At 30.3% G+C, this 22,889-nt stretch overlaps 2 protein-coding genes across 4 annotated transcripts; one reads left to right on the top strand and one right to left on the bottom strand.

The window, feature by feature from the left end:
- The first annotated feature begins 5,627 nt into the window (after positions 1-5,627).
- On the top strand, positions 5,628-11,496 carry LOC111300585 (uncharacterized). The gene is made up of 7 exons (XM_089747650.1): positions 5,628-7,114; positions 7,300-7,388; positions 7,481-7,619; positions 10,507-10,628; positions 10,730-10,805; positions 10,901-11,000; positions 11,364-11,496. The coding sequence occupies exons 1-5, from the start codon at positions 7,001-7,003 to the stop codon at positions 10,770-10,772; spliced, it is 507 nt and encodes a 168-aa protein (XP_089603776.1). The 5' UTR covers positions 5,628-7,000; the 3' UTR covers positions 10,773-10,805; positions 10,901-11,000; positions 11,364-11,496.
- A 2,359-nt stretch (positions 11,497-13,855) lies between these two features.
- On the bottom strand, positions 13,856-22,521 carry LOC111300584 (uncharacterized). 3 transcript variants are annotated; one of them, XM_089747648.1, is made up of 6 exons: positions 22,432-22,521; positions 22,162-22,318; positions 21,757-21,833; positions 19,280-19,398; positions 17,622-17,754; positions 13,858-14,244 (listed from the first exon to the last, which is right to left on the bottom strand). In XM_089747648.1, the coding sequence occupies exons 2-6, from the start codon at positions 22,298-22,300 to the stop codon at positions 13,993-13,995; spliced, it is 720 nt and encodes a 239-aa protein (XP_089603774.1). In that variant the 5' UTR covers positions 22,301-22,318; positions 22,432-22,521; the 3' UTR covers positions 13,858-13,992. The 3 variants fall into 3 exon arrangements, with proteins under 3 accessions (XP_089603775.1, XP_089603774.1, XP_022751949.2); XM_089747649.1 differs by lacking the exon at positions 22,432-22,521 and having other exon boundaries at positions 13,856-14,244; positions 21,757-21,887; positions 22,162-22,293; XM_022896214.2 differs by lacking the exon at positions 22,432-22,521 and having other exon boundaries at positions 13,859-14,244; positions 22,162-22,393.
- Between the last annotated feature and the right edge of the window lie 368 nt (positions 22,522-22,889).

The following is a 22,889-nucleotide window of genomic DNA, read 5'->3' as shown; positions in this document are numbered from 1 at the left end:
CCTATTTTGTCTCAGATTATTTGGGCATTAGACCTAATCAATTTGTTTTATTGTTTTATTTATTTATTTTTACTTTTATCATTGTTCTGAAAATAAATAAAAAGATAAAAAAGGATAAAATAAGTGATAAGATTTGGTAAATTAAAATTTTGAAATTCAATTGCTTCTTGAAAATAAAATTCAAATTAAAAAGGTTAGGATGCTCAGTTTTTTAATTGAAATCCTATCCTTATCATCTTTATTTAATTTGTTATGCAAACCACCAAAAAGAGGCAAATAGGGCAATTACATAGATAAATTGAGCAAGTAATCAAGTCATCACAATTCTTGATCACTGTTTTCACCAATTTACCCCTACCAACATTGGTCACTCAAATTTTCATAATTATTAGCCATCACCGCCAACAACCCATAATATTGACCTTAAATCTAGGTCCTAAGCAAAACTTAAAACCAATTTAATTTCAATCCCAGATACAAGTCCCAAACACCTAATTTTTATCCAATAACAAAAAACTCCACACAAGATCATTAGTGAGCCTAGAAAGCCTAAGGTAAGCAATTTTCAAAAGACAATAATCTAGCCAACGTCAAGAAAATCCAAACAAGATAGGGATGTTCAACAAGACACATATTCAATAGCAATCAAGCAACGTTTAAGTTCAATCTTCCAATTGACACGAAAACAAAAAATAAAGAGTTTCAGCAAGCTTCAACTAGCCTTCAAACCGAAAGCTAGTAAACCCATACCTAAACACAACCACAAAATCACATTAAAAAAAAAAAAACATCCACCATTGAAAAAATAGAGAATAAAGTTATAAAAGTCTACAGTTTTGTCTCGACTATGGCAGTGCCAACAATTGTCTACGATGGAAGGTGCTGTTTGGAAATCGAAATTGTGGAAAATGAGAGCAAATGATAGTGAATAGCATATCCGAAATTCATCTTGATTTAACGGTGGAAAAAGGCTGAAACAGTGAAAAAGTCACAACTTGTACCTTAAGATTTGGGGTATTTGAAAAGGGTTTTAAAAAATTCAAGCTTGTATCCAAGTTAAAGAGATGGAAACAAGCTCACAAAGGCCTTTCAGAACAACCAATGGTGGTGGGTGACAGCTAATAAAGGCCAAACGATAGTGCTAATGATAGGATTAACTAGAATTTAGAAAGAGGATTATTCTTTGTAGAGAGAAATATGAAAGTATAGAGTTAAAAAGTGAGTGAAAGTCTAAAAAAGAGAAGAAAAAATGAAAGATTTTAGTTTTTATAATTAAACTAAAATGCAACACTTTAGAGAATCAAGAAATCGGGTCTTTTTAAAAGGATCTGCATGTTGCTTCATAGGCGATCTAACCCAGTTACGACTCACTTCAGACTTTAAGTTAAGTCGATCTATGAAGTCAAGCTGTTTGACCAATCAAGCCGAGCCTAAAGCCACGCTTATCAAGCTGTTTTCTATTTCTACAGCTGAATCCTTTTTTTGCCGCCAAGCTAAGTCGAGTGGTTCCTATTTTGGGTTTCTTTTTTCTTTTTTTTCTTATTTGATGTATTTATTATGTTAATGTTATTTATTTTTTAATAAGTATTTTAAAGTTTTTAGAGATTTAAGGAAAAGTTGAAAGTATCAATTTTTTTTTTAAAAAATAAAACTTGTTTTAAAAAAATGTGTTTCATAAGAAACGTTTTAAGAAAAAGTTAAAAGTATTAATTTTTCTTAAATAAAAAAATAATAATAAGAAAAGGGGTTGTTAAGGAAAAGTTAAAATTATCAAATTTTTCTTAAATAAAAATCTTCTTAATTTCAAAAAATGTATTTGGGGAAAAAGTTGAAAGAATAAAAATTTCCTTAAATAAAAGACAGTAATTATTTTAAAAAAAAAAATTGGAAAAGAAGTCTTAGGAAAAAATTTGAAATATTAATTTTTTTTCTTTTTCTTAAAATTTTTATGTTAAATAATTCGACGATGAAACCTTTGTAAAAGAAATAGTAGTTTTTTTATATACTCTTGAGCTGAGGGAATTTTTTTAATTTTTTATCAAAAGTATTAGAGTCAATTAAACATAGTTTCCAATAATTAATTATCTGATAAGATTTTTAAAGCTAAAATGGATAACATGGAATCAAGCTGGTACCATCCTTTGATGGGCGTTATAGGGTGCTATAACTTTTTTCACACGTAACCGTACTCCTAGACCTAATTCTAGTTTCGTAGATATTGAATTTACCTTTTAAAGATACTTGAGTCAAACTTAAGATTTCTCTTTAAAAAAAGATAGATTCAGTTAGATGGTCAATCGCACATAAATAAAAAAGATTGGTAGCGACTCTTTAAGTCAATGTCTACTGATAGGTCCCCAAACCTAGACATTATGACAAGACCTTTCAGGGGAGTTTTCGTAATTTGACCTTTCTAATGTCAGTTTTAGTGAAAAGTTCTATATCATAATTTTATATTATTTAACAATTTTTAGTGCATTAAAATCTTAATCGCATATTGAAAAGTGTGAAATTACTAAAATACCTTTAAATATATTTTTGTAATTTGATCTTCTCGAGGTTGTTTTTCATGAAATGCTTTAGATCATATTTTTTTTAATTATTTCATGATTTTTGTTGCATTAAAAATCTTGATCACACCTTGAAAGGTGTGAAATTACTAAAATACCCTTTAAAGATATTTTCGTAATTTGACCTTCTCGAGGTCGATTTTTCACAAAAACTTTCATATCATATTTTTTTATATTATTTTATGATTTTTGGTGCATTGAAATCATAAAAAGAAAGAAGGGATCATAGATTTCTAAGAAAATTGCATAAAAAGTCAAAACTTTAAAAAGGGCAAAAATGATCTTTTCACACTTACTAGCTACACCAAAAGCCTCATTTTGTGCTGAATTTATTATGAACTATTGATTTTTCAAAAGCCTAGATTCAAGGGTGAAAGTTGATTACTTGGAAAATAAACTAAGGGAATAAGTTGAGCCATTGGATGAAAGTTTGATCAAAGGGTCTCATGCATTTTCATGGCCTTTATATTTATCATTTAAAGGTGGAATTGAAGGAGGAGGCAGCCTAGAAAGTGGTGTGAAAGAGGGAGAAAAAGGAGAAAAAAATTTGAGAAAACTCTTGGAAGGTTTAATTTCTACAATATTCTTCATACATTTTTATATTCATTTTCATACTTTTCATATCATTTTGCTTTGATTTTTCTTTTTTTTTTCAACAGAAAACAACTTCCTCATAATTGTTTGCCTATATAACTCCAAGCTTGATCTAAAAATTTAACCAACTAATCAATAGTTTGGTTTGAAACAAGAGAGATTAAGACAAAGCAAAAATCTTCTATGGTTGAACCTCCATTTTGGTCATTTTAATGTTTTTCCTCCTTTGAATAATGCCTTTGGATGATTTGGGTGTTATGCTATATGTAATTTACATGATTGTTGATTGTTTTAGTGGTTTGCATGTCGTGTTTGGTTAAGTATGTATGTTTTTATGGTTTCCTCTTATGGTAGTCTATGACATGTTTGATGAAAATTCTTTCATGATAAAATGCCTTCATATGATAGTTTTATAAGTATTTGATGCATGTTCTAGCTAGATAATTGAATAAATGCTTAGGAATGGCCATAAGGAGTATTCTTCCAAGATTCCTCCCATGTTTGGCCGAACCTCCCTTTATGTTTGATGGCTAAATGTTGCTCATATCATGTTTGTTTGCTTAAGTTTTTGGTTTCATTTTTATATTTTCTATGTGCTTGATGAAATCCTCAATGAATAAAAATATTGAATTAGTAAAATTTTTAATAGATTTTATGTTATTTGCATGTGTTTGATCTAAAACAAATATGGTGGAGGCACTTCCCTTTTAATTGGCCAAATAATGAAGCATGAATTAGGCCATCAAGGTTTTGATCAAGCCCTTGTTCATGGCTTGGCTGAACCTTTCTTTATCCTTAAACCTTCATATTTAATCCATTTTATTATGTTTGTTGCATGCATGTTTAGTTTGTGATATGTTTGTAAATATGCTTAAGTTTGATTTTCCATATTCATCCATGTTTTATGCATTAAAAGTTGAATTTTTATCAACATCATTTTGCTTATCTTATTACCATGCATTCCCCATGCAAGCCTTAAACCTTAAACCACCATACAAAACCCTAAACTTTAAACTTTAACCCTAAATCCTAAACCTTAAACATAAACCCTAAACCTTGAACCTTAAATCTAAACTTTGAACCTTAAACCCTAACATAAACCTAAACCTTAAACCCTAAACCAAAACCTAAAGCCTTAAACCTAAACTCCAAACCCCAAAACCTAAACTTAAACTCAAGACCCTAATCCCTAAACCTAAACTCAAAACCCTAATTTTAATCATAAACCATAAACCCTAAACCCTAAAACTAAATTCTAAACCTTAAACTTAAACCCCAAATCCTAAACCTAAACCTTAAACCTTAAACCTTAAACCTTAAAACTAAATCCTAAACCTAAACCTGAACCATAAACCTAAACCTAAACCCCAAATCCTAAACCAAACCCCAAACCCTCAAACCAACACTTAACCCTCTTTTTTGCCTCTGCATCTCATTTTACTTTATTGTTACATGCATTATTAAATTGTAATATATTTACTTTTTGTCATTCATGTTTCATTATTACGATATATTATATATTGATGTGCTGATGCATACCATGTTTATGTTTTATAAATGAGGTTTTTCAAGAAATATGTTTTAAAATAAGATAATATTTCAAGTAAAAATACTTTTAATGGTTATCATTTATGCGAGATATTATCTTAGTTTTGTGGGGCAATTTAAAAACTTTTAAGTTAAAGGTATCTTTTGAGTTTTGATACTTAAAATTTTTTGGCTAAAATAAGAAAAGTATCTATAAATTTTATTATTTTATTTAAATAAATTTTTATATTTTTATCATACTTAAATAAGTCATTATTTTTTATTTATATTTACATAAATTTTTATTTTTAATAAAATACTGATTTACGTAAAATATTTATTTGAATATAAATTAAAAATTAAAAATTTATTTAGATGTAAATTAAAATTTAAAAATTTATTTGAATGTAAAATAAAAGTTAAAAGATTATTTAAATATAATAAAATATAAAAATTTATTTAAATAAAATAATAAAATTTAATCTTTTCTAAGTCTCCCAAAAATTTTTCCAATGATATCAAATCTTCTTTTGTTGGATATAAATAAATAATATAATAATACATGTGCAAAACGTGGAATCGATGGCTTTAGCAAAAAGCATTTTTTTTCTCCATCCCTCTGAGTTTCGCATAAGTGAGTTGCCGGTTTCCTTTCTTTTTCATTTCCTTTTTTTTTTTCGGGACGAAACAAAGTCATTGCCATACGTAATTGAAAACGAGAAAAACCATTAATTACCAATTATAATAATATTTTTAGTAGTATCTATATAAATATAAGACTCAATATTATCCATACGTATATTCCTAAAAATAGAAAAAGAAAACAAAAATTAAGTAGGAATCCGTCACTCTCTGTTTGGCCAAACCCAAGTCCCTGATTTTTTCCGCAATTTCTGCTGATTTATTTTCTCCGATTGCGATACTCTTTTTATCCTCTTCTTCGTTTCCTTTTACTTCCTTCTTTTTTTTAAAAATTTTTTTTGGCTCTGTTTTGCATAATCCTTTTGGTTTTGATAGTTGAAAATTTTTGGTGTTTATTTTAGTGCTTAATTTGATGATATAATAAATTTTCGTTCTTGGTTTTTCGGAATTGATGTTTATGTTGGAAATTAATGTTGAAAAATTCAATTATATCGATATAAGAATCCTTATTACAAGCAAGAACAACAATGGACATGCATATCAGAGCATACATAAATACCTCTCATACTCATCCCCTTGTATGGGTAGCCACCCAGTCTGTAGTTGCTTTGACATTCCTCCTTACTAGCTAAACTCTGCTGACATGAACGAGGTTCAACAACTTCTGAACATCCACCGCCAAACTAACCCCATCTTTTAATGCCATAACCTCTGCCAATAAACCACTTTCAGCGTGAAACCTTCTGTTGATGCAATAGATTAAGAAGAATTTATTAATCTTGATTAGTGTTATGATATCTAGTGAAGTAATTGTATTTCCTTCTAGTATATGCAATGGCTGCAACAAGATTAATGAGAATGCTTTTTTTTTTTTTTTAATTCTGTTTTCTGCAATCCTATTTATTTTTGCAAAAACTTGCATAACATATTTCCAAGAAACAAATAGAGCTTGAAGTTTTTAATATAGGAAAGAAATTCTGAATATTTGATGTTACTTATTGCCAATTTATCTTGTTCATATTAAACCGCCATTGACATGTTTAATATCCCCTGAATTTTGAAGGAATTGCTTGTTGCAAAATTTGCTATACCATTTCCAACATCACCTGTGTTCAAGATTGAATATTCTTAATTTACTGCATCACCTGTTATGCAGTTCTAATGTTGCTCAACGACTTTGAGGATATGCCCATCATAAATTAGATTCTGAACTGCTATCTCTCTTTTGAGTACATACTACATAGCGTGCACATTTTTGCATCATTAGCCATCCTCCCCTTGCCCCTGTCTCTCATCTTTTTGGATGATTGGTATGAAAATATTTTAAAGTCCTTTAAAATAGTAATATGACTTTCTGGTTGTCTTTCATGTGGTGAACAAAGTAATTCATAGTGTTTTTCTTTCTTAGAAGGAAGTGCAAAGTGGTGCATTGAATATTTGAAGGTCAAGTGCATTATAATTCAAATTCAAAGCAATTATATTCAGAGCATAACATTTTTTCTTTTTTTAATCTTTTTTATGATGTTCATTATTTTCTTAAAATTGTTTTACACTTTATTCATAATGAAGAATGACAAGAATACTGAATCAAAGAGGCTACAGAATTCATAATCTTAGACTGATTGGTTGAGGAATGTGTTCTAATACTGGTTTTTGAAAAAGCAACCATGGAGATAAAATCTTACCAGAATAAGGCTGAGCTGATGCTAAAAGAATATTTACTACCAGATTCCTTCATCTCATACACATCAGTTATTTGTGGCATTTGTGCTTGCAAGATGGTATGTTGCCTAATCATGGTTCGTTATTTAGTTTGAAAATAATTCAGTTGAGTTAGAATGATGATTTGCAGCTATATGAAGCTAATATTTTATCTTTTTATCCGTTTAAGCCTTTTTTTTTTCATTTCTCTTCTACTATCTTTCCCTTTTTTTCCTCCCAATTTCAAATCATTGTCCTTTTCCAGGTGTATGATCTTACCCAGCAGCTTAGCAATGCTTGCTTTAACAGCTATCCTAGCCTACCAAAAGTCCAACGCACTGAGTGGAGCAACCGGTGACTGATATTTCTTGTTTATTCGAATATATTAGTATTGATTATTATTTTTTTTTATTGATACTGAGTTAATGCCTGGATGCATTATGCAGATCCATATCCACCATTCATGCCATTTTCATAATGGTCATGTCCTTATACTTCGTGTTTTGGTCAAATCTCTATTTCGACCACCAATATGCTGGACTTATTACTTTCCGCAGTTCTGCACTGTCTACATTTGCGTTGGGGGTGAGGATACTCTTTTCATCTTTGATTAAAACTTTTGGAATTGAGATAATATTTAATCATTTATATCTGATCTTTTATGCTTGGCTTTAGTATATTGGATATCGCTAGGAAGTTGGTCTACCTTGCCTTTAATAACATGTCTTCGTGATAATTGTTTTAGTCATGCACTTGGATACATACATTCCCTCCAGAATGGTTTATTTTCAGCATGTGTAGTGTTTCATTGAGGAGAAGCAATTGAGTGCTGAGTTTTCTTCATTGCATATTTAAATTTTGAGTGAACAGAAGTACTTCTAATATGATTTTATTTCATAAATTCAAATGATACGAGTGGCATTGCTGTTGATAGGACAAATAATTGTAAATAGCTTTTGACTTCTTATGGTGAAATTGACCTCTCATTTATAGGTGACAGCAATGAAGAGTTTTATTATAAGCTTATCTAGTAATATGGCATCCTTGATTATGGCTGCAATGCTGTTATTCTTTTGTTTTAATGTGTTAAGGCTCTGTAATTTGGTTTCCTAGTCCCTGACAGATTATAAAATATCTCCTTTGCCCAAAATTCTTGTTTATGTGTGAAACAAGCAACATTTTTTATGGTGCAAAAATATGCATTGATATTAACAATTAACACCATTTTGCAAATCTTTAACAAAATGAGGTTTAGGCTTAAAACTTGCGCTTCATGAACTCGGTCAAATTCTGGCTTTAAAACTTTATAGTAAGGAGGGTATCAATTTTCTTAGGGATTTGCTAGGCTTGGCTCAATTCACCGCTGGGGTGAAGAATACTCATCAGAATAATTATCACGTGTCACCTGTAGCTAGCTTACTACAAACATATTCCACCATCATTGCAAATTTGCAACTACAAACTCCATCTCCAACACTAATCTCAGCATGTGTCTGTCTCTAAACTCTTGTGGCCATGAGGCATGGCCCACTCACTGAATAAGTAAATCACATCATGGTTTACCTTATATCTGGTATCTTCGCTAGATCAATGCAGACCTTGCTCACTTGAAGCTGATCAGTGGTTTGGCTGTGATGTTTCTTGAACCACATTGCAATTAGGGTTAAAAGCAAATTAGTCCAGGTCGCTGTGCTTGGAGCATATCTACTTGAAACAGCCAGACCTATTGAGCATGTCTGCCAAATTAAGCCTTGCGGCCTAGTATCTTGATTCTCATTACTACGATAGTTAAATCCATTGAAAATTTAGCCAACAGCTGTTTCTCTATTGATGTTTGTCAATACATTATGCCGGGCTGCACCATCCATATATCTTTAATAGGATGCAATATATAGAGTGGGCTTGTTTTAGGATTTGGTTGGAGTAAGCACTTGCTTTTATTTTTATAAATACTAAAACAGCCCATCTGCTTTATCAAATTTCTCAGATAAGCCCATGTTGGCTATTGGATCCAGTTGAGCCCTTAAAGTATTGTTTTTGTTTAATTGAACCCTTACTTTTGGCAAAAAAAAAAAAAAAAAAAAACCCTCACCTGAGAAATAAATAAGGATAGGGCTTGTATAAGAAAATTGGGAAGTACAGAGTTTTTTTTTTAGTATTTAAGCCTTTTTTATATTGCAGAATGGTGAACTATCAAATGAATGACTAAATAGATAATAAACATGCACAGACAAGCTGCAAAATGTCATGAAATTATTTACCAACCAGATACTAATTTACCAAGTCTGTTTTTCAAGTCAATTTTTTAGGTCGCTGAAAAATTAACGTTATGTTGGGATAAATATAATTATTAAAGGAAAGGAAAGGAAAGGAAATGAAATGAAATGAAATGAAAGGAAAGGAAATGAAAGTTTTTTAAAAGAAAATAAAGAATACATGTAACCCTTGTTTAGATAAATAAAATTAATAAAAGAAAGAAAAAAAATTCTAACAAATATTATTTGGATAAAGAGTGAAAAAGAAAGAAAATAATTTATTATAATAATTTTTTCTAATTATAATTTTTAATTGTTTATGATTTTAGAGCACTCATGAACTATGATATATTTGTTATATTGTTTGGGTTCACAATTGTTGCTATATCAATGATTTTTAATCAAGTGAAACAAAAAGATGTTTTATAAATATGTATTGATGAATTTTGAGCTAGTTGGACATCTCATAAACTCAAAAAATATATCTATTTATATTCAATCATTCATCAAAATCAAATCACCAAAAAATTATAAAAATTTTATATTGGAAGATATATATGAAACTTACTTGAAAAAAGAGATAACTTTGAAAAAATTATAGAATGATTGTGATCTGCTTAAGTTTTTTTTATTAAGTTTTTAGTTTTAATAAAAAGATGGACATAATAATTTTTTTATAAATTTTTTTTTTTAACTTTCCTTTCCCTAACTTTTTCTCCAAATTGGGATATTAAAAAAATTGAATTTACAAGAAAAACTAAAGATTATTTGATTTTTACCTCTTTCCCTTCCTTTAAATTAAATATTTATCCAAACAAGAGAAGATGATTTTGTTTCCTTTACTTTCCTTTCCTTCTTCTCCCTTCAATCCAAACCCACTGTAAATGTAGCACTGTTATATGAAAAAGAGGGAGCAATATTGCTATAAATTCATCTTGCTGAACTTTTCATTTTGTGTTAACATTTCCCTGAGTTTGTAATTTATCACCTCTAGCTGGCTTCTAAGTAAATTAATCTTACATGCCATTTTTTTAGGAAATTTTTTGACATCTATCTGTTGGTTACTTTCTTGCTGACCTTGGGATGATCTTTTGGTTTTACCCTTCTCTAGGTGGAATGGAGTATGTAAGTATTTTTATTGTTTGATTATTATCTTGGCCTACTTTTTCTTCTTTCAGAAGAAGCCTAGTTGGTGAGGACTGATGTTCTTATTTCAGGTTCTCCATCGTCTTCTGTCAATAGCAGCTGTAGCATATTCTATGTTGACTGGGGAGAGTCAGCTTTACACCTTTATGGTACTCATCTCTGAGACTGCAACCCCTGGGATGAACTTGAGATGGTAAAAACTTATCTATATATATGAGTACATTCATTCTATCTGTCAATTGTAAAATGCATTTTACTTTTACTCCATGTTAAGGATATTCTGGGTTCATATAGGTATCTTGACAAAGCTGGAATGAAGAGGTCCAGAGCTTACTGAATCAATGGAGTAGTAATATTTGTCACATGGCTGGTGGGTGAAATAAGTTTACAGTTTTCAAAATTTTCCTTTATCGTTTGACAAATTTTTCTTGCAGTTAATATAATGAAATTTGATGTTTTTGGCAGGTTGCTAGAATACTCCTGTTTATGTATCAATTTTATCATGTCTACTTGCACTATGACCAGGTATGAAATTCTTGCAAAATTTACCTGGTGTCAGCTGCAGGTGTGTTAATTCTTTACTAGCATACTTGATTTTTCATCTTTTTTTTTATGCTGTCGGATTTGAACTATTAAACTGCTTATCTACTATTTTATTTTAGCTGACACATACTGTATGTAATTTGAGATCATAGGTGTATTTTATTATTGCTTGTCCTGAGTACTGAGAAAACCTAAATTCACTTCAGAATCTTGATATAATACCCTAAACCATGTAGCCTTGGTCTTTAAAATGTTGACATGGATTTGGCATTTAATTAAATGTCAATTTATTATCCTGCAATTGTTTAAAATTTTTTTTATTGGTCAAAATAAGTCTGTTTGGTAAATATGTTAACAGCCTATCACTGTTTTCTGCTCAAAACAGGTTAAGCAGATGGACAGCTACGGGCTATTGTTAATATTTGCTGTGCCATTAGTCCTATCAGTTATGAATTTAATGTGGTTTGGAAAGATTATCAAGGGATTAAAGAAGACATTAGCAAAGAGGCAGTGATGAGTGCATCGAAACTGACGCCAAGGAAGTGACGTTGGCGAAGAAAATCCTTCAGTCAGGCTTAATGTCTGTTCTATATCTCTTCCATTTTGTTAATATGTTAATGGTATAACGGGTAAAGGTGAAAACCACATAGCCGTTGTGGTTTCTGATTCAATGTGAAAAAAATCATCTTGAAAATGCTGAAGCATGATTAACTAAATCTTGATAGAAATGGCAAATGTGCCACTGTTTGGTTTTTCTCCGTAGCTAAAAACTACATTTTGGTGCTATTTTTAGGGAATGATTTGGTATCCCAACCATCTGACTTGAGCTTCAGGTGCTAACGTTAAAGACTAATCTCTGATCAAAGTCCTTTCGCATGGTTAACCTTCCTGTTTAAAAGAGTGAGGTTGGCCTGAATCATGCGGATTAGCTTCCTCATTTTATTTTCTTGTCCATTTCTTTTGGATACGTATAAAAAATAGTTGTATAATAGCATGAGGGATTGATTGAATTGGTAAGATTTGAATATTTTACTTGTAAAGTTTAAATTTTAGTCTAATTTTCATGGGTAGGCAATATGGAAATTTAATGGGAAAGATAATTGTTTTTTTTAAAAGTAGAATTTTCTTTCATTCGTTTAAATTTGCATCAAATAGAAACTATGGATTGAAGAAACTCAGGACATTTCTCTACCCAAAGCATAATCTCATGACCTCTCAAATTTAGCTAAAGCGTGTGCAATCTCATTCCTCGACGGTTTGGTATGCGTTACCTGACAGATATGAAAATTATTCATCTTGCTTCGTGCTTCATCTACCAGCATTACAATAAGACAGTTCTATCTCAACTGTCTGCAGCTTCATCTACGTACCAGCTTCCCTATAGGAGAAAGAACTATTTCAACTGTCTGCAGCTTCTTCAAAATTCGTAAGGTATCTCCCTCCACCACTATCTCCTTAAATCACATATCCAAAGCAATGGAAGGGCTCGAACAGCTGCTGTTATTTCTACAACAAGAGGATCTATTAACCGTGGTAGATTAGCAGAGTGAGCTCCCAGTGCTATTCCATCTGACTTCTTAATCACTTTTGGTACTTAATTTGGTGACCGCTGCGCTTGATTATTTTCCAACAAATTTTGTTTAGCAAAATTTGCAGATGCAAGAGAGCTCATTCTTGATTCACCATGTAATACTCCGTTCCTATTACTCCAAATGACCCAAGCTACAACCATATATTGCTTAAATCGTTGCCAATTCAAGCTTTGAGCAACATGCATCATCCTACTCCCTATTTCCACCTGCTCATTACCATAATAATCCCAGGAAAACCCAAGAAGCTACCAAACTTGTGCAGAGTATGATGAACTGTTACTTCAGATTATCGGCATCAAAAGCATGTTTTCCCCACCTGTAGCCTGCGCTTTTTTTTTTTGGTTCGTAGGAGGGCATAGCCCTTAAAAGGGGAGATAGGGGGATGATGGAGTTAGAACCCGTGCCCATATGTCTTCCTTAAAGCCTCTTAACTACTAGGCTAAGAGGTGGAAGACACTTTGCAAGAATTCTAACCATGACTGGTAAAATCCCATGACTTACTCTCCAAATAAAGACTTTGATTTTACTCGGTACAGCGGTCGTCCAAATCCTTTGTCAGACTTCTTGTTCGCTTTCTGAACCCAATATCATCATATCAGTCCCCTGGGTGCCTCCTTGGACTTCACATAGAATCCATTCCTCATAATATATACACCACTACTATCATAATGCCATACCAACACACTAAAAAACCCAGTTTGCTTATTGGTATAACACTAATGGCACATGCTTTTTCTGCCTCGAACATATCATGAATGAGGTTCCATTTCCACTGCATTATTAGATCATGACCAGACCATTTTCTTCCTACTCACCTCTCGGATCCTGAGGCTTAAAAGATGCATTACACGGGGGCCATTGGTCCTTCCATATTCAAAATAGAACTAATATTTTGTTTCTTCGGCAATAAACCTCCAAGCATCAAATTACTTTCTGCTTCAGGTTTCCTCTATGCTCTCACTATATTTCATAAACCCGTAACTTTCGCTTATGTCATTTCCATCCCCCAATACAAAAAAAAAAAAAAAAAAGAACCTTTATGTAAATAATTTATAAATATGATTTTGCAGAAAATGAAAATGGAAACATAAGTAGATAAAAAATAGAAAATTCTAGTATTAATCAAAAGTTAATATTTAGCACTTCTTTATTTATGGTTAGATAAATATGTGTTTTTCCCTTTTTCTTTTGGTATTTGAAGTTATCTAAAGCTAAAACTTTATTAATGAAACTAAAAATTTAACACTATATCAACAGATTATATAAATGTTAATTGGTAAATCTTTATAATACTCTTTATTATATGTAGAATAATAATTTATCTAATAAACACTATAAATTTTATATTATTACATTAAGGAAAAAAATCTACATGTATATAAGTAGAAACCAAATTTTTTAGATATAATAATCATAGTGTGATCAATTGGGGAATGAGGTTGAGATGGTTAGGTCCAAATTTATGTTATTATTGGAAAATTTTGAAGTCCTTATGGAAGTTGGGTGGCTATGATCATCGATTAGACGGCAAACGTACTCCTTCTCATCATCATCTTCTGAATTTGGTATGGTAGCTGGGGAAGGACAGAAGGATGGAGATAGCTCACAAACTTCGTCTAACCCTCCAATATCTTCATCTTTCAAACTTTTGCCAAGTAAGCATGTATATTTTTCCTGTAAACAGGATAATAGGATTAGGTTATTTTCAAAAACATCTAGAGTTATGCCAATAATACATTGTTCCTAATTAGGTTTTATGCATGTATCTATTTTTTCTTTGATATATTCATCTATATATATAAGAAATTTTAACTATATATATTACAATGTATAAAAAACAAACTCATATACTTATATATTGCAAGCATTCGCCATAAATACAAAATTTAGTTGTGAAATGAAACCCGAGAGAGAAAAAAAAAAGCAGCAGCTAAATCTAGTTGATCCCATCTATTGAATTAATTTGGTTTTGCTTATGTTAATTATACTAAAAAAAAAAATCAATCACATTATTATATTTGAAATAATTGAAAATTTATTTTGGATTTTGATAATGAGGCCTTTAAGGACACTTTTTAAGGTTAGTTAAAATATCATTTATAATAATGTTATTGTACTAAATTTGATAATTGATCATTAATATTATGATTTCTTTTTATTTGAAAAAGAAGGATTTGAAACCTACTCTTTGAACATAAGGATCGATCATGTACCAATCATATGCTTCCTGTTATGAATTTCAATGCATTGTAAAAATTAATTACTTAATTTAGTAACCTTAAAAAGTGCCTTTAAGGCACGTGGTAGTCGTTAATTAGCAAAACCATTTTATTTTTCATGCATCCATGTGTATGTGCATGTATATATGTATATATTATTATGTGTATGTATTTTTTTTTTTTAAAGGGAATAGGTTTCTCATGTATAACAAAAACGTTTGATGATGTGAGAATTTTAAAGTAATATAAAGTTATCTCTACTCTTATGATCCAAATGCATGTTTTATACCTTTGCGTGATAATTGGATTTTAAATTGTAAAGAAGACTATAATTATAAATTTGAAATTTAATTCAAATGATTTATCAACTATTTTATTAGAATGTAAATTCTTGCAAAGTTTAAATTCAATGTTTAACACTTACAAAATTTTCTTCCTAATTTTCGTAGGCCTTAAATCTCCTTCTTATAAAAAATAATACAATTATGTTAGGTAGTAGTGTAGGCTGCTTTTTCTTTGTTTTTCCTTATGTATTTTACTATATATTCTTAGATTTTTTTACATATGATTTTTAGTCACCCAATGAATATAATGCTTTTTCATTTTAATGCAACCTTTTATTCCATGATTCAATCCGAAATTTCTTCATTTAGAATATCAAATACTGAATGCAAACTTTATTTTGTAAAGCAAATTAATCATTAAATTACGGTAAGACTGTTGGCAGAATGATAAGGTCTACAAAATAATTTAAGCCTCTCATTTGTCCATCAATATTGTTGTACCCTATCCTTATCTACCACATCATAGTATTTTTCATATTTACGGAACAATTCAATGTATCAAACATGATGATTAAACTTACGCCCCATTTGGCATTGAGGTGGGAAAGATCTTTTGGAATAAAAAGCTGCATTTTACACTTCAATATGTCTAGCCGATGAAAAACAGTCCTTTTTAACCAAAAAGCCTACATATATATATTTTACAATAAAAACCCTAAAAAGCTTAGTTTTCGGACAATAATGCAAGCAGCACAAGACCTGTTTTTCAGTCTACAATTGGGTAGTTCCGTCAATTTCTTTTATTCTTATATTTTTAAATTTTTATTGTTTTATGCATATATTTTTTAAATATTTTAATTCATCACAACATTTTTTTCCACAATAATATCAATCGTTTAAAAACTTTTAAACTACATTTTTTCTCACTGTAATTTCAAACATATTTCTTTTAATCCAAGCTTTTTTTTTAATTGCACTGACAAATTAGGTGTAATGCTAGTTTACTAAGTATGAAGGCTTTTGTGGCGGACATAGGCTTCTGGCACTGTTGCAAAAAATTATGTCCTCCACTGGCTCTTCTTCGATAATAAATTAATGGTTCACCTTTTAAGTTTTTCAGTCTCCAATTGTACGGTATCGCTGTTGAAATCTGGAACAAGGGCAAGATTCTTGGGCTGTCTGCCGATTGTGAGGAAGATATTATCATCCAAAAATGAATAGATACGGAGGAGCGGGACCAGAGGACAGAAGCTTAATCATAGTAGGTATGTGGTATCAGATTCAATTGTCTTATTTATCGATCCTTGTTGGTGCTTTTCTAGTTATATCAGAATTTTGTGCTGGAAAGTGAGGGGAATTGGTAGCGCTGCAAAAGGGAGGGTTCTTAATAGTTTGGTGAAGTGTTATAAGGAAGAAATGATATTGCTTCAAGAAACCATGCTGGAAACAATTAGAGACAGTAGCTTCTAAACTGATGGAATAGAAAATGTGGTTTTTTTTCCCATCTATTGGGAATTTTGGTGGGTTGGTTACTGCCTAGGATAGAAACTTATTTTCTTTAAAGAAAAGTCTTATTAAAGATCAATTCCTAATTTTTCAAAAGTAGCTGGGTGAATGCAAAAGTTGATTGTGTCATAATTGGGAATGTCTATGCTTATTGTGATCAAACTTTCGAGAGTCATTTATGGTGTGAAATTCTGGGATGCAAAGAAGAATTTCCTGGTTGTTGTTGTGTGGCAAGGGACTTTAACACAGTCGTATTAAGCATATAAATTACAATGATTGTATTACAATTAATCAATCAGAATTTGGAATTATGCAGACACCATCAAAATTTTATATGAAACCCACACTTATAAATGGTAGACCTCTATATAATTTTTTATTATGATTGAAAAATTGAGTATTGTAATAAAAAAAATTACAAGTAAAATGCTTCCTAGATCAACATCGGAGAGAAAAGACTGCTTGCATGGATGTATGGATATTGCAGAATTTAATGAATTCATTAACAAGTATGAGCTTGTGGATCTAACGGGGCAAGACTTGATGAATTTTACATGACTATAGGTGCTATATTTGGTTTGGGTTGTGTTGGTTGTTAAACTGGCTTATAACTGATGCATGCTTTCTTCTCATGGAGATGGTTTTAATTTGAAATATGTCTGTTTGGTCTGCAGTAATTATTTAAGTTTTATTGCACAAGAGTTGTATTGAAGTTTTTGGTGGACTTTAGCTTTTTAAATGTATGGGTTGCAGACATGTGATCTGGTGTTTTGTAGGAAGAGGTGGTGTAACCCCTTTGGTGTTTAGTCTCTTTGGTATCTTTTAGGTGGTGTTTTATCAATTTTGACTTGAATTTGCATAGAAATATGTTCTTTGCTTTACTAGCTTTTAGCTAGTTTTGTGATCTTTTAGTTAATTAATCAACTTCTTTGACTTAGCAAAAAAGAAAATAATTTGTTGATGCCAAAAGAAAAAAAAAAGGCAAAGAAAAGAAAAGGATGAAAATAAACATGTTTGCATCGATCATTAATATGAATGATACCTGGTTATTCTGAAAGACATTAGCTGCTGCTTCTTCCATATGTAAAAGGCTATTGTTGATTTCCTTGAAAAAGTTTTGTTGTTCGAAATTCCCCCCTTGGCATTGCCAGTCTCTGTGTTCGTTTCCTACTATCCTGCAAAGCATTGGACCACTCAATTAACTGTTATACATATAAGTCAAGTGAATGATTGATTCCAACAAATGATACTACCAACACAGAAATACTTATTAAAACTGTATCCAACGCTTCACCATTCATCACTAATCTCTTATTTATAAGAGATAATTACTCCTCAATTTATGATTCAGTATATTCTACCGGCAGAGAATACAACTATTGACAAAAACTATTAATAGGTTGATTTGTCTTCAAGAACTCTTCATCTTTATGGCCTTCTCTCTTCCTTTCCTTGTCCATACTAATTTATTCTATTTGGTTAAACACCAATATTTAAAGGGGGAGATGACGTGGAAGAGGGTGAGGCAAGGGCTTCCTCTGACCATATGTAAAATTGGTATTAGGGTAGTTCAAATGGAGGACCAAGCCAAGCTTAAGGGAGATGTCAACAAACTTTTCGAAACTTGGATGAATTGTTCATACAATGAACTCGTGCTAGGGACAACTTATTGGCACCAGCTAAGATTAAGGGTACTTGACTAGGAAAGAAGAGCAAAAATCTTTATTTCACCTTTCGGTATCACTATCATTGGCTATTGTTTTATTTGGAGATTCAATGGCAAAATGACTGTTTCAGTGATCACTGTCACTGTCCATTTAAATGAAACCGACATGGATCAATTGACTTTTGCCAATTTCCAAACTAATAAAGCTGGCGTTCCCACATCCATGTGGTTGGAGACAGACCTTGCTTTCATGATTCATGAAAAGGTATGATTCTTCTAGGTGCCTGTTAAAAGAAAAGGTTTTCAGTTGAATGGGATGGTAGTCATGATTCATAACGCAATGATTCATGACCATTAATTTTTTTTAGGTAGGAAGCTGCTATCTAATAATAGAGCTAAGAATAGAGAAAAAGATTATACGTGCTAAAATTTAAATTTCAGATATTTTAAATGATATTTTTAAAAATAATTATATAAATTAATTGAATTAATTCTCTTGAGCATTAATTTAGATAAAATCATCCTCGGCTGAAAATTTGTGGAGCCAGAGTCAAAAGTAAGTTAAGACTTTCGAGATAATTTATTTATAATGACATTGATCACGATAACTAAAATAAAATCATATAATAAATTAAAGTCATATTTGATGTATAAGATGATAATCATCTTATATTATGTTTGATTTGTATTTAAAGAAAGTGATAGGATTATAAGTAAAATTAATTATCTTCTTGATATAAGATGATATTATTTAATTTAATTTTATTTATAATATCATTTTATATTATTTTATCATAATTTTATTTACTAAATATATCCTAAGAGAGAAAAAAAAAATCTTCTCCTGAAAATATATATTTTTTCTTATAAATTTGAGCATAGATTAGATGTGGACAAAGGGACTGGGTCAAATTGAATGTGAAATTTCGGTGTAATAATGCTCCAAAAGTCTTAGCTCAGGAAACAAAATTTCAGCAATAATTAAAGACTTGGGCACATGACTTTTTTTCCCCCTATTTTGGGTTTTTGATTACCTCTTAGATAATGAGCAACTTGAGAAGAGTCCGTCTTTAATGCATGCTCTTCTTAAATGCAAGTGCCCCACCGGTACAACCACGTTGAAGTTGTTACCATATTTCGAGCTCCGGTACATCTAGGGAATTAATCAAAATCGAAATGAAGGTAATAATAACGTCAATGTATAACATGCATGATATCACACTAAGCTATTTGTACGAATAATTATTTAGATGTAAGATTATTTTGTCTCAAATTTTTTAGATAATTTGTTTATGAATATTTTAGTTATGATTTAAATAAGTTTGTAATTAGATAAAGTCTCAAACCCTTTACTGTTCAACCAAAAACGATAAATGTTAATTTTTTTTTCTTTTTTAATGTCTCAAAATGATATATTTTTTAAATGTCTCTATTAACTTTTTCTCTATTTACGTACTTATTTTTCTGGCATTTTATTTTATTTTTTAACCTTGTTTGTATTAGAAACACTATAAATCATAGTGAACATTTATGACAATTTTTAAATATTAATATAAAAACATAAAGTAAAAGGTTTTGTTTTTTCCCTTAAACTGCATTTGGTTAATTATGTGGAAACTTATAATGATGTGTTTGGCCAAAAAGAAAAAACAAAATAATGAAGTGAGTAAGCTATACAATACATATATATCTTATCTATAATATAATTCTACTTAATTTTGATAGCATTTACTTAGAATAATTCTCTTTTTTTTTTTCATAAAAATCCTACAAAAGGAAATAGAAAAAGTTGAGATAATGATTATTGAAATAAATATTAATTTGAATATAATATTTAACTCAATTAATTCATACAATAATTCATAAAAAATAGTATCTAACAAATCTAGAGTTTAAATTGTAACTCTTACAATTTCTTATCTTATTCTTAGACAATGAGTGTGACTTTTTCTATAAAAAAAAAAAATGAAAGATGAATTTAAACATCTATGTACACTATAAAATACAGGATTAAGATGAACATAGAATGTTACCACATTAAAACCAGGTTAGGTATCAATCCATTTCTAGGATCTATATAGTTAGCTTGCAGGGCAGCTGATTTAAGTCTATTGTAAAGCAATAGCCACATTCTTTCTACTACTTTAAAGATAAAGCCTGCTTAATTAGATGTGTCATGTACCTAATCCATATGCATGCCGTTTCTCTATTAAACATCACATGAAACATATCAAGTTAAATTAATTAGTCCAACAAGCCTAATTTTGCTGTCTAAGCAATAGTGTGGCTACCGCTAGTAGAGACCCATAATCAAAAGTCATCGGTTGAAGGTGTTCACTTACCCAAATTTATGCGTGATTTTGGTCTAATTTAGTATTGTCGTTAAACATAATTTATACTTTCAAAAATTGCTTTTGATCCAACCTCAATCTTAAATAATGAAAAAAATATGGTTTTTTGTTTTCAAATCCAAATAAAAAATTGGGATGAAAAAATGTATTTGAAATAGAAAATCATTATATTATTATTTTATTATGCATATCTTTTTAGATTATTTACTTTTATTATTTTCAGTACAAAATTTTTTCAACTGCAATAATAATTAAGTTAAACTAATCTTTTGTAGTGTCCTAATACTATCAAACCTATGGCTTTAATTTGTGGTATACCACATTTAATTTTCTCTACAAAACAAAAAGGAGGAGATGAAAGCTCTGCATTGAATCCGAATATTTTGACTCAAAGATAAGTGCATGTACTTCTCTATTAGCTACCCTCCTCAAATTGGTTTTTTAAAACCCGACATCGTTTACCTCTAAAGTGTTCTTCTGGTATAAAATAGAAGCATATATAAAACCGATTGTTTAATTCTGCTTGTAATGGAGGGGGAAAGGCAAAAATAACAAATTGGAAACAAGAAGAAAACTCAATTTGACAGTTTATTTCTAAAAATTATAATACATAAATCCGTTTTTTGAGAACAGACGAACGAAGTTAATATTCCTCCTTCCATATATATATATATATATAAGCAGCTGTTTGATACGACTCAGGTACACTAATGACAGATAAACAGAGAGAAAAAGCAAAAGAGATAACAGAAAAACGTGGAGAATAAACACTTAAAAAACCTTACTAGCCAGGTTCATAGGTTTCTGTAGAAATTCCTAAAATATTAATTCATATTTATAGCGATGGACTTGGACGTTATGGAATATTGTCACTAATTTTGCAAGCTGTGAACATCCTTAGAAGCTTTGCCGAAAATGAAATAATAATAATAATAATAATAATAATAATAATAATAATAATAAAGGAACAAAAAGACAGAGGGAAAGGAGATTAATTATAGAGGCAAATTTGCAGTAGATTATTTTAGATTTTTTTTTTGTTGTATTGATGATGAGGAATATTTTGTGGTTCATCTTCATGATGATTATTATTTTTTGTTATTCATTTTGTTTCCCACGTTAAAATTGAAGAAATAAAAATTAAAAAAAAAATCATATACCTGAAGATGGCTTTTGATATGAGAAATTTTGAGCCCTTTTACACTCATCATCTGCAATATTCGCTTTGGTGTTGCTTCTGCAAATTCAACAAATTCAACCAACAATCGATTTGCATCCATCAATTATGTACCTTCAAAGCAACGTATATAATGTGTTTACAGGTACAGGTTTTTGTATTTCTTTTGCTGCTGGTCATGATAGTGCAGAATCACACCAGTTTTATAACTGTATTTTGTTTTCCTTCTTCTCTTTTGATTAAAAACCAAACGGAAATCTTGCTTTCGAGTCGGAGATGTATTAATGGCTTCTCATGCAAACTCAATTAATATTGTAAGAATTTCTTAGCTAGGAATTAGGGCAAGGGTAAGACAAAACTAGGACAATAATATATGAAAAGAACTTACTGAATTTTCCACCAAGGCGATCAACAGCTTGAACAAAGTGTTGATGGAGCTGAGGAGTCCATCTCAAACGCGGATCTTCTGATTTGTTGTACTGTCTAACTATGCCTCCCCCTCTTCCGCACTTGTTGCTCGTCATCATCCTTTGTTCATCTGAATTCTGAAACCAACAAAAAAAAGCCTTAGTCTAAAACTACCTTAAATATACAGAAATATATGAATGCAGCAACGAATAATGATCAAAAGAGAGAGAAAATTGTTTTTGACAGAGACCACAGCCTTTTTTGCTTCGAAGGAGCTTGTCTGTTCACACTTTCACACATTTATTATTTATTTATTTAGTATTAGATTTCCTGATAAAATTGAAAAAAAATACTAATTATTAATTCAAGTAAAAACAAAAACTAACTTTTTTTTTCTCGTCCCCTTTATATATATATATATATATATATATATATATATTAAACACTATACTTCAATTTGATGATTTTCAAAATGTGAAATGGGGATAATGCTTTCAATACTAATAGCAATTTTACCAAATATATATAATTTTAATTTAATAAGTTAGAGGAAAGAATTTTTTTGTACAAAGGTTGCGACTTAAGAATACAAAACGTAGTTATAGGTATTTGGATTTTGAATGCGGATTTATTAAATGTTATATCTTAAAGTAATTATATTAACCAATTGAATCAAGTTTTAAGTTCTAAAAAGATTATTTAAAATGA

This window comes from Durio zibethinus, chromosome 18 (assembly GCF_047325235.1).
Source record: "Durio zibethinus cultivar Kanyao isolate XHJ-2024 chromosome 18, ASM4732523v1, whole genome shotgun sequence".
NCBI lineage: Eukaryota > Viridiplantae > Streptophyta > Magnoliopsida > Malvales > Malvaceae > Durio > Durio zibethinus.
Note: the sequence above shows the minus strand (reverse complement) of the source record. Positions and strands in the feature narration are given on the sequence as shown.